The sequence below is a fragment of the Coturnix japonica genome, chromosome 2, assembly GCF_054131305.1.
Source record: "Coturnix japonica strain WE chromosome 2, WE-NBRP24, whole genome shotgun sequence".
Lineage (NCBI taxonomy): Eukaryota > Metazoa > Chordata > Aves > Galliformes > Phasianidae > Coturnix > Coturnix japonica.
In genome coordinates, this window is record NC_140664.1 from 6,020,548 (window position 1) to 6,032,938 (window position 12,391).

The 12,391-nt window shown below is 39.9% G+C and overlaps 1 protein-coding gene across 3 annotated transcripts in view; it reads right to left on the reverse strand.

Annotated features, from left to right (window-relative positions):
* KHDRBS3 (KH RNA binding domain containing, signal transduction associated 3) overlaps nucleotides 1–6,170 on the reverse strand; it is a 76,903-nt gene extending 70,733 nt beyond the window's left edge. For all 3 annotated transcript variants that reach the window (XR_004306295.2, XM_085536927.1, XM_032442911.2), the window contains exon 1: nucleotides 5,690–6,170. Coding sequence is in view for 2 of the 3 variants with exons in the window: in XM_085536927.1 (XP_085393053.1) it covers nucleotides 5,690–5,777 (88 nt within the window). In the remaining variant the exon portion in view is untranslated. The remainder of the gene's footprint in view (nucleotides 1–5,689) is intronic.
* Nucleotides 6,171–12,391: the final 6,221 nt, after the last annotated feature.

Here is a 12,391-nt window from a genome sequence, read left to right on the forward strand (position 1 = left end):
TTGAACATCACACAGTTGGACTCTGTCCAGTGATCCAACTTATCCAAATTCCTCCACAAACCCTTCCCACCCTCAAGCAAATACAACCCAACTCAAGAAGATCAGTTCCCTACTATATCAATATAAACCATTTGCCCAGTGCATCTATCCTTAATTTTGTATCACTATTAATAACAAACATTAAATTCAGCTATGAACAGTCAGCCTATTTACTGTAAGCTATTAGTTCCATCAGTTACCAGCTAATCCATTTCAGCATGCTTTTTACTGCAATTGCTTAGTGTCAATTAGAAGTCACATAGTACCACACTTTACAGACTGTTCAACTCTGAACTTTGATACCTAACCCTCCCAAGAAAGGAAGGACATGACTTTAGTTCTTAATTATACCTCAATTTGAAATCATATAGAGGGAACTACACAGCCACAAATATCACATACATAGATTACAGGTACATGCAAGTAGAGCAGAAAAGGCCATGGGCCAGAGAAGCAGCCATTCAGTGTTGTGACTTCTCTGATTTCTTCAGTAAATAAGTGCTCAGAAGGTTACCATTTTAATTTGCATGGATGGTGTCGAAAAGGATTGAAAGTGACAAACCATGTCAGCTTAAATTTGAAACCTTTAAATTTGATATCTCTCATTGACTGCCAAAGTAAGTGTGCAAGTGAATTAGAAGTCAGCTTTGGTCTCAATGTGATCATGGGTGAGCAGCTGCAGGCTAGAGTCACGCTTCAGAGCAGATGAGCCCAGGGTGAAGTATGTATGATTATCTTTAGCTGCATTTCCCAGCTTCACTGTTAACATGACTGGAATACCTGATAAATCAATTCCCCTGCCTTTTAGGAGACTAAGACTCAAATCTAATTGTTAACAAGCTACAACTTTCCCAGGGTAGTTTCACTGCAGAAAAAGCAATGAGCCAACCACAACAAATGTCTGCTTCTGAAGTATAGAATAGGGAAGGTACAGACTGGATGAAATGAGAAAGACAGACACTCTGATGGCTTCAAGTCCTTACTACTTTTTAAGCTGTCTTAAAAGAACCAGAACCTAAGCCATCCTCAGATGGTCTTATGGGGTTGCCATCAAGCACATTCATATTTTTGACACAAATTTCTCTTGCATTAAGCCTGCCAAGTAACCCCTGTAAGCCTTTACACACTACTATACTGAAATTTGATCATTAGAAGATAATAGAGTTTCTGCTTTCTAGTTAACTGCCAGGAATGACAACTTCAGTGGACGTGGTCTTAAAAAAAAATTTCAGTCTGAAGTGTGTATTACAAAATTAACTCATATTCAGGATTACATGGAACATATGGAATCCCATCAGCTTTATTCATTTGCTTTACAAAACGCTTATAGACTTCAAAGAGCATTTTGCCAGCCTCCGAAAGCTGAATACTCAAAAGGAGAGTTACTCCTTTGCTTATGGAGGTTGCAATGAGGAACAAACGCAATGTAAAGCTGTACAGCAACGGAGGATGTGCAACATCACAAGAGACTAGGAGCTGAAGTTATCATGCATGTCTGCCCCATGCCATGCTTGTCCTCAAAGCAGGAAGATGATTCACCAGATTTATATCACAAAATTGCATATCAGTTCACTAAAAGGTGTGCTTGGTGACTCAAAATTTTACATTTTCACACAAATCTTTTTAAAAATAAAGGAAATACTTAGTAAGCACCCAGAAACTCACATCCCTGGGTAGATTTATTCAAAATCATTAACAAGTATGTTAGTGCAACAAATTAAGTTCCTGCTTTAACAATTTTTACACTGCAGGCACAGAACAGCTATAAACATAAGGCAGGTTAATATTCTCTACAAGGCAGGAAGCCAGTTTGCTTCCCACACAATCTATCTCCTCCTTGGTTTTTAGGAAGGTACTGGTTTAAAAAGACAGTGATTTGATCACTAACTCACGAAGCTTTGGACACAAGTCAGCAAACCTGTGCTGATCACAGACAGTCACGTGGCTCAGCACAGTGATCCAGCATACAGCTAGCACACACAGCCATCTACTGATCAGAAGGCTTGTTATTCCTGTATATCTTGCTCTTGACAGGAGTTTAAAGGTAGCCTTGCCAACTGAAGCAATGCCTTAAGTCTCAATATAGCTAAAATAAGATCTTAAGAATTCCTTAAGACCAGCCTACGTAGAAGTAAAAGCTGTCTCTCAGACAAGGCACTGGGACTCATTACCTCTTAATGTAATGATTTCAGCTGCCCTAACTTTAATTACTGGGTTCCCTCCACCTACACATTTAACATTATATAAAACAAGCACCAGACATCAGTTTTAAAGTCTTCTCATTACAAAACACAACCCATATCAACATGTTTCCACAGTGAGCTTCTGGTAGCACACAGTCTGACATACCCTACCCCTACATTCACAGAATACTTGCCAGATCAGCACAGATCTAGAGGACGAAAAATAAAGCAACTCTTTCCTTCCCTTTTACATCCTTACAGTGCCATTTGTGAAGTTATTCAAGTACAGCGTTTATTGTAATATTTACAAACACTTGCATGCAATGGGAATAGCTATCAAAAATACTGCAAAACACAGCTACAATATGATAAAGAACTAGTTTTACTTCAGAAGTATCGCTTTTACACTCACAACATATTTTTCAGTTTTTGCATATAAAATGGAGTAGTTGAGATAGCAGTAACTTGGAAAAATACAAAGACACATAATACCTATAACAGATTTTTGCTCTGTCACATAACTGTATCTTTCCCAAGGCTCTTTACTTACAGAGCCTGTAAGAGTAAACAGACAATATTCCAGTCCCCCCTGTATGGTATCAGCTGCAAATTAATCCTATTAGGATGAACACAATTATGAGAAACATTCCTGCTTCCAACCTACAGCATGCTTAAAGGTTAACAAAAAGCATTTTTAAAGCATAAAGTAAATCTTATTCAAAGCATAAAAAAAAAGGTCTCCTTCAAAAGATTCCTACTACACTAAAATATAGGCAGCAGTTGAATATCAGTATTCTTTAAAAACATATATTAATAGATTTTGCATCCCCAAAAAAGACAGTCACCAAATTCCTGAGCAGCGTTCATTACCAATGAAAAAACACCTCAGTATTACAACAGTACTGCAATATACTACAAAGGATAAATGAAATGTGCTGTCTCCAAACTTAATACTTCCAAAATGCTTAAGGTTTTTATTAGGGCAAGAGGAGACAGACACCTCAATCCCTAGAGACCAACAGCACTGCCTATAGAAGTATTCCGGCAGCATCCTAGTCATCTCTGTATTGTGTTTCAAGTGACTCCTCTGAAACAACAAAGCATGTCGAGCTCTTTCTGTATCATTTGCAATTACGTAATTTGTATGTATCCAAATTATAGTTTGTAATTACGAGCGTAACATGCAAATGTGTCCACTTCTGTACAAAAGCTGTAATTAACAGATTTTTGGAAGTCTATACACAGGCCACTTTTCCCTAGCCTAGAAGCTGAGTTTCAGCATGGGTAGTTATTTCAGCTACTCTGCTCTTCTGTTGGTGTTGAAGCAACTGAAGTGCGGGTGGAGAATCTCAGGAACATCTGCAAGTTCAACCATAGGATTCCTAAGCATCAATCCTGAGTTTATTCAGTTAAAGTAAATGCAAATCCTATATGTAACACTCTTAAGACATTAAAACACCATTACGTAATTAAGCTAGTTATTTTAAGCACCTAAAGCCACTGCTAAGACGCTCTCACACACCTAGGCTAAGCTGAACTCTGAAACATGCTTCATTCTAAACCGAGAAACTAAGCAACTTCAGCTTTAAAAAAAAAACACTACAAGCCACTTAATCTGCCTTGCTGTTTTATCACAGAAAGAACTCACTGGAGTTGGCATATGAAGAACAAGCAAAAATAACACACTTTGCCACTAATGACTGTACTCACTTAACTGTGAATATCAACTGAAATAAATGAACCAGCCACTGATAAAGTTCTGTTAAACATCTTTTCTCAAAACAGTGAGTTTCTCAGTTCTATTACACATTCAACTCGCCTCACTTGGTTCTTCAACTGTACAACTGCCTAAAAGGGTTTTAGATAGCAGCTAATGAAATACATTTTAAACTACAGTTAACTGGTTGATAGTTGTCTTGCTTCGGTTTTTTACCTAACATGTGAACACTTTAATCACATTTAAGGCAAGACTTCCAATATAGGCAAAAATTTCAGGGAGACTAAAATAAAGAGGTTAGAACCACAACCATCCACTTTCCTACCTATGAATACATTAATTGTTCTTGGAGCTACAGGTATGCAGATAGGTACAAGTATTATACAATAAAAGCAGGTAGACATTTCTGCCTCCTAATTGCCCATCTGAATGAGAACTCCAAAATCTATCAGCTTACAAAAGTGATTATTCCGTAGCAATAACTGGAGAATTGTATGTACTTCTATAAAGAATACCTGAAATAATTTACATACGTCTACAACTTGTACAAATTGTGTAAAGGTTCTGACAGCATTGACTTAAAGTAACTTCACTAACTTGCAGCCTTAAATTCTGAGCCATCGAGTCAGCTTTTAGCATTTCTTTAATAGGGAACACGGAAATAGAGAGCTGTGTTAACAAAGAGCTTTCTCTCGCTATCAGTGGCACTTAGACAAAATCAAAATGGGAGTAAATAGGCAGAATGTCAACAGCCCAAGGGCAGGCAGCTGCAAGTCACCCAGTATACACATTCCACAGCTGAAACTAACAGTAACACCAGAACATTTTGGACAGCAGTTGAGTCTCCTTCCAATTTAAAGGCTGGCATTTGCAGTCCATTACACATCAAGCAGTATGTCAGTGCACTGGAAGAAGTCACACTGATGTAGCCCTATCCCTGTAGCATGCAGTACATCATACAGCTAGGCTATCACTTCAACTGAAATAATAAACATTTAGCTGCCACTGAGTTACACTGGAAGACCGGTCCCTAACTTGCTTCAATCCAGCATGCTAAACCTTCAGAGTGTCTAAATACAGAGCAGGACTTGTAAATACAGAGATGTGTAACGGGCAGGTGATTTACACCGAGCCACACAGCCCAGGTCACATGGCACTGCTTTTCTACTCAGCATTACTGAAACAAAGAGCCAGTACGACAGGACGTGTTAGAGGCAGAGGGATCACTGGGACTATCTGGAGCTGAGTATTTGAAAAGAAGCATGTTCACTGTTTTGGGTAAAGGCAACCAAATGCGTTGTTTGCTCTTTAATACTGGAGTTACAGTGGCAGCAGATCCGAAACAAAGATGCAGGCTCTGTCCAACTGGGACACGTCTACAACCACTAAGCTAATTACGCTGGAGGGTAAAAGAGGGAAACACCCGCGGGCTTAACTGCCCCAAAACTTCAACCCATCCTACACAGCAGCTCAACTCGGAACACTCTATAATTTAAAGCACCTCAGACCAGAGCAGGGCTATAGGAAACCGCCCTCAGCCACCCGCGGGCAGGGGGGGGGGGGTTCAGGAGCCGGGCAGCACCTCAGCAACAGCCATAGGATATAGAACAAATCGCCGCCGTGACGGTGGGCGGTCTCCGCGCCCCTCCGCGTCGGGCGTCTCCGCGGAAACTTCCGGCAGCGCGGAAGGATGGAAGGATAGAAGGATGGAAGGAAGGGGCCGCCGCCGCTCGCCCGCCGCGCCCCTCACCTTGGTTGACCAGCCGCAGGGTGTGCGTGAAGGACGGGTCCAACGAGTCCTTCTCCGCCATCAGCTCGGGCAGATACCTCTCGTCCATAACGGCGGTAGAGGTCCGGGGCGGTAACGGAGCGCCCGCGGGGAAGGAGATGGCGCGGGGTTGGGTCGGTAAATCCTTGGAGGCAGCGCTTCCCCCCGGCCGCCTCCCGCCTGGGGCTGCGGGGACGCATCCAGAGGGAAGCGCCGCGAGCCTCCGGCCGAGAGGGGAAGGGAAAGGAAGGGGGGCGGCCCCCCGGGCACGGGACGCGAAGAAATCCCTCAGTGGAAGCGCACGGGGCGGAGGAGAACGGATAAAAAGGGGCTCCGAGAGCCGCCGAGCCCAGCCGGGACGCGCCCCTTCCGTGTACACACAGGCGCCGAAGAAAAGCGTGTTAAAAACAAAAGAGACAGCAGACACGCACAACAAACACCCTCCACGGCACCGCACCGACTGAACGAACAAATTCCCCTGCCCCGGGTTTAAATACCTCTGCACAGGCCCCGCCCCCACACCGCCCTAAGCCCCTCCCCGAACACACAGCCCCTCCCTATGGGCGGTGCTCTGCCCTCCCTATGGGCGGTGCTGCTTCAGCCCCCGCCGTGTCGCCCCGCCTGCTCCTTTGCCGACTCCCATTGGGTACATCGGGTACATACGAAAGGGGAGGATTTTGGTTGTTAAATGAGAACCAAAAACACGATTTTAACTTATTTTCTCCCCCCAAATAGTGGTCGATCTGTTCATGCAGTGACAAAGCCCACGGGAAGCGAGGACATGTGTCCTCCTCTGTAACACGGCACAAAGGGGACCAAATCACTGTAGCTGAAATCACCACGCTGAATTTTGGCTTTCACCCGATGAAAGACCACCAAAAGTGAAATAAATAGTAATAGTAATAGTAATAGTAATAGTAATAGTAATAGTAATAGTAATAGTAATAGTAATAGTAATAATAATAGTCTCGTGCGGGTTGGAAGGAACCTTAGAGATAGAAGTGGTTTGTCTCTGTGATCATAATCATCTCAAGCTGCCTTTTGTATTTCATGCCAAATAGATTTGCAGTAGGTTTTAATCATATCCTCTTTTTAGTCATAGACGGGGACAGAAAGCCCTGTAAAAATGTGAGAGAAGTCACTCCGAGTTAAAAGGTTAAGGCTCCTTCCTCAGAGCTCCATGTGCTCCTTCACCCTTCAAACAGGAGATACTTTGCTTCTTGTTCTATTTTATGGACTGGAATGCCACATAAAACAATTTTTGCTGTGCTACAGTATAACGTCTGTTTGATTTACATTCTCCTTCCGACCCTTCCAAATAAATCTGACCCAGCAGTAACAAGAACCAGAAATAGATGTACTAAAAAATATATATTCTTGAATATTCTCCTGCATGACATCAAACTTGACAGGCGTACGAGCAGACAACAAACACGCGAGCAACTGCAGAAAGTTGGGTTGTAATGAGTTTTTTATTTCAATCCTCCATCTAAATCTTCTATATAAAAAAAGAAAAACTTCCTGAAAGGCAGCCATCTGTTGTGAAAGAGGGAGAAGGTGACACAGGACAATATGTAGGAGTGCAATCTTTATTGAGTGACCTGGAGCAAAATAATCCCTACCTCTGCTAGTAAAACTAAAAATGTATTTACAGTCCCTCTGCAGCAAACAGAACCTCAGAAAGAAAAGTAGATATATTATAGAAATGGCATAAAATACAGCGTGCTTTTCTTGGAAAAAGTCATATTCCTCCTAGTACCTGATTAAATAAACATTTGATGTTTCAGAAAGCCACAGTATTTCTTCCCAAAGTATAACAATTCTCCCTGACTTGAAATACAAAAAGACTTACTGGATGTCTGTAGAGTTGTTTTTCATCAGGTCTATAGTAATGTATGAAGCGTAAAATTACCACATTTTATCCTACTGTTGAAAATCAAAACTTGCACATAAGAAGTATTGTACATTGTATTCTCAAGTGAAATTCACTAGGATGTAATAGAAATAGAAGATGACAGGAAAGATGGGAAATGGGAGCTATAGGAAGCAGTTCAGGATATGGTTAGCTAGAAAACCTCCTCAGCATAGCTCTTACTGTCAATAAATAAATAAATAAAATTGGATTTGATTGATTCCTGCTACAGACACGAAGATCAATTTGATTAAGGAACTGCCCAGTAAATATTAGCTTTACTTTTCATAGAATCCTAGAATGGCTTGGGTTGGAAGGGACATCTAGAACGATCATCTAGTTCCATCCATGTTCCAGTTGCACACGTGTAGAAGATATGAGTCTGAATTTTCAAAATTCACAATTCGAGTGTTTTTACAACTATTCTAAAACAATGCTGTGTTACATACTCTCCCTGGTACCTAAGAGTTTCAGTACAACTTGCTGCAGGTCCATCTTCCATGTTTGATGGGTCAGCAAAACAAGCAGTATTCTAAGGATAAGATCTTTGTTCCTAATATTCTAAGTACACTTGAGTATCCATGATCCTGCCCAAATTACTGTCCACTCATTCCATGGCTGCTGTTTTTCCATTAATTCAACTATCTTATTAATCTGCTCCTGACCACGGTAGACTTTATGTGGCTTTAATATAGCTCTTACTTCTGATTTACAGATTTAAAGCTCAAACCCTAGCAGACTGCTAAGAAATTATTATTTGAAGCTTCAGCTCGTTGAAATGCATGCAGCTAAAGACCTATAGAAGCAGGGTTTATTTTAGGAATAGTTTTTCACAAATATCTAGTGAATATGTCCTTGATATGACTCACCGTAGTTCTGATTAACATGTTGCTAAGTAGGTGTTGGCTTCCTTAGTATTCCAGTATATCAATTGTCAATTTCTACTTGGCATATTGAAATTATCATTAATTTTTTATTATTATTATTATTATTTTTTATGCCTAGTATTTCTGTGGCTGATTTATTTGTGTTTTTTGTTTTCTGTTTTGTGTTTTTTGTTTTTCTTGCACTTGGGCTAAATTATGAAGAAACAGACAAAAGCATACTATCAATCAAAGAATCGTGGAATCATTAGTGTTGGAAAAGGCTTCTAAGATCACTTAGTCCAACCATCATCCCATCACCATGACACCCACTAAACCATGTCTCTCAGTGCCACATCTATCCTTTTCATGGGAACACCCAGGGATGGTAATTCCACCATCTTCCTGAGCAGCCTGTTCCAATATCTCACTACTCTTTCTGAGAATAATTTTTTCTTAATATTCAACCTGTATCTCCCCTGGTGCAACTTGAGGCCATTTTCCTCTTGTCCTGTCACTGGTTACCTGTAAGAAAAGACTGACCTCCATCTTGTTTTAACCTCCTTTCAAGTAGCTGTACGCATATCGTTAAATGTTTATGAAAGCTTTGCAATCTTTCTTCTAAAAAATTGTAGGCTTCTCCTTTATCACATTTGCTCCACACTTAAAAGTGAAGACTACTTTCATCCCCAGTGAATCTTACTGCTAGAGCTGTTTCTTTTAAAAGATTTGTTACGTGTTTTATTCCCTTTATTGCATTTACTTTTAAGAGAAACAAGATTTGCAGGGGAAAAAAAAGAAAGTATATTGCATTAGAAATTGAAATATTCAGCCATACAAGCTGTTTAGTACCACGTTGACAGCCACTGCAGCATGTGTGGGCACCTATTCATCCAATTTTTCCTTTTTTTTCTTTTGTACCTTGTTTTATGGTATTAAATGTCAGAAATAGATTGACAGGAACCTTATGGAGTTCCACAAGGAGTAGATGTCCCTTCTCCTGACAGGTGATCTTTAAAGGTCCTTTCCAGTCCAAACTATTATATGATTCTATGAACAGAAAAGTCATTTGGGGTCTACTACTGGCTGCCTGATCTAGTGGAGATGGTTTATAAAGCCTTCTTTCTCCAGCTACAGGATAAAGAGTAAAATCCAGGAGCTTAATTTTAGGTAAGCCAACTTGCAGCTCTTCAGGGAGTCAGTCAACCAATCCCTCTGGAAATCTGTCCTCGAGGACAAAGGAACGGAGCAGAGCTAGAATATCTTTAAAGAAGCTCTATTCTCAGGTGTAGAAAGTCAGCAAAGGAAGGCAAGGGACTGGCCTGGCTGAACCAGGACCTGGTGGTCAAACAGGAGAGCAAGAAGAAAATGCACAGGTAGTGGAAGCAGGGACAGGTAACCTGGGAATTGTTTAAGACTAGGCTGTGTAGGGATGGGGTTTGGAAGGGCAAGGTCCAATTAGAACTTTGCAGGAGGTGTAAAGAAGGGTAAAAAAGATAGGTATATCAACTGGAAAAGGGAAGTTTAGGTGACAATACCCACCCCAGTGAGCAAAACAGGTAGGCTGGTAACAACAGTCAAGGGGAAGGCTGAGGGATTTAAGAACTTTTTTTGTTTCAGTCTTCTCTAGCAATTGCTCCGTACACAGCCCTTGAGTGGAAGCTGGAAACTGGGGGAGCAAAGCAAAGATCAAGTTTGCAACCACCTGAGGAACCTAAACATCCATAAGCCTATGGGTCCCAATGAGATGCACTGCAGAGTCCAGAGGGAATTAGCTGGCATAGTCACCAAACCACTCCTGATTGTACTTGAAACTCATTGCAGTCAAATGAAGCCCCTGGTGATTGGAAAAAAAAAGGCAATATAAAATCAATTTTTAAGAAGAGTATTCTATTACACACATTTTAAAAGAGAATTATATTCTTCTTTCACATGGTATGTCTTTGTTGTTGTAGAGTCAGCATCCTGACTGTGATCCCAGTATTATTGTCTTAGTTGCTCTACATTTCTGCTGGTCTAAGTTATCATCCTCATTATGTTCTTGAGGTATTAGAAAAAGAAACACAAATTTAATTGCTTTAAGCACTAACTCTGGAGAGTTTGATACCTCCTCTATTCTTGGACATAAAATGATTAACACAGCCTCACCTGCTTTCTATTAACTATGATCCAATTTTAGATTGTACCACCTAGTATTTTTTCCTGACATTGTACTTTTGCCATAATTTTGTAGGGTTTGTTGTTGTTGTTGTTTTGTTGTTGTTTTGTTGTTGTTTTGTTGTTTTGTTTTGTTTTTCAGTACTCATTTAAAATGGCTAATTCCAAACAGTTCTTCTAGTCTGTCATTTAACTTTTCTTAACTATCCCATGTGCAGCAGTTATGATAAAAATCATTTCTTGAACTGCTCTCTTCCAGAGAGCTGAAAAACATGTCACTAATCTCTGCTTGGGCTGACCTGCTGGTATTCGTGTTGAGTGCCTAATCTGTGCAGTGTATGAGAACTGGAGAGGTGACAGATAACATCAGCTGTAGGAGGTAAATTTTAGCGTTCCTCCTTTTTTTTTTTTCCTTAGAAGCATTTTAGAAGATATCACACTGTATCACAACAGCCTTCTCATTTCTTGTGCAGTAATTGAGACAAAACACCACAGTGAGTGCATCACCTTTTTTACAACAGAGCTTTTTTCTTTTCTTTATACATTACTGCTAATGACAGTGGTAGCAATCCAAATAATCCTGGAACTGCATGCACATGTACCTTGGCCTTATGATCTGCATGTGAACATAATGAATAACGTAATATTCTCTGCTATGAAGTATCTCATAAGATTAAAGACTCGCTTCTATTTATTTATTTATTTTTAAATTAAGGTGCAGTTACTTTACATCTTTTGTCCTGATACTGTTTTTTTACGTTTTAATTAAACATCTAGATTTTGACGTCTTCCTTTGTATACTTGCTAATATTTCATGTAGTTTTAAAGATGCAAAACATATCATCATCCTCATGCTGATGCGACCTTTTTGTATACTTTTATCTTGTGTCATATTTGAGTTACATATATACTTTTTTCTATGTGTATAAAATGGTTTAAAAATACTTTCTTGATACTCCTTTCTTGATCTTGCACTGTAGCTATAAGGAACATTGAATTATTGCTAAATTTCTCTGCTAGGAGCATTTGCCAGGTTGTGTGCATTTTGCTTTCCTATTTTCCCGTGTAGCGTGTCTGTAAATGTGGTTTACTTTGTACACTTTGTGACTGCCTTCTCTACTGCTGAACAATCAATGTATACTACAAACCTGGTCTTTCCACAAGCCTTTTACTGTAATGAACAAGGGTGTTTCCAAATCCATTGCATCGTTATGTGTCTTATGTCTGTTGTTTTCCTGGTCACACCTCCAGTAGCACATTATGCTGTGTGCTAATGGATACTTTCTTTTGCTTTTAGGACATTTTTTTTCCACTGTGAAATTGTTAATATTTCCTTTAATTTTTTTTTACCCTTATGCAATCTCATTAAAAGCCTATCTTTCACAGACAGACATTCCTATGTATTATGGCCTTACAAGCCATAACAGTTGTCTTACTAAGACCTTGGTGTATCTCAAAACATTTGACTTTGTGTGGTGATGTTTTCTTTAGGAAAAAAAAAAAAAAGACATTCCTCAGTTCAGAATGTTGGTCTGTTTTTTCCTGTCTCTTCTTACAAGTACCGAATAACTGAGATTTTAAAATACATCTGCCTAAAAAGTATCCAATTAGAGAAGATAAATATTATGAAGCCTAAGCCTTGAGAGAAAACTGCTGCATTAGTGTGTCTTCTACCTGCCACTGTTTTCTTCAGTAAGTCTTTGCTGATGTACTTTTGGACTATTTCTTTCATTATTCTGCATGAAAACTGAA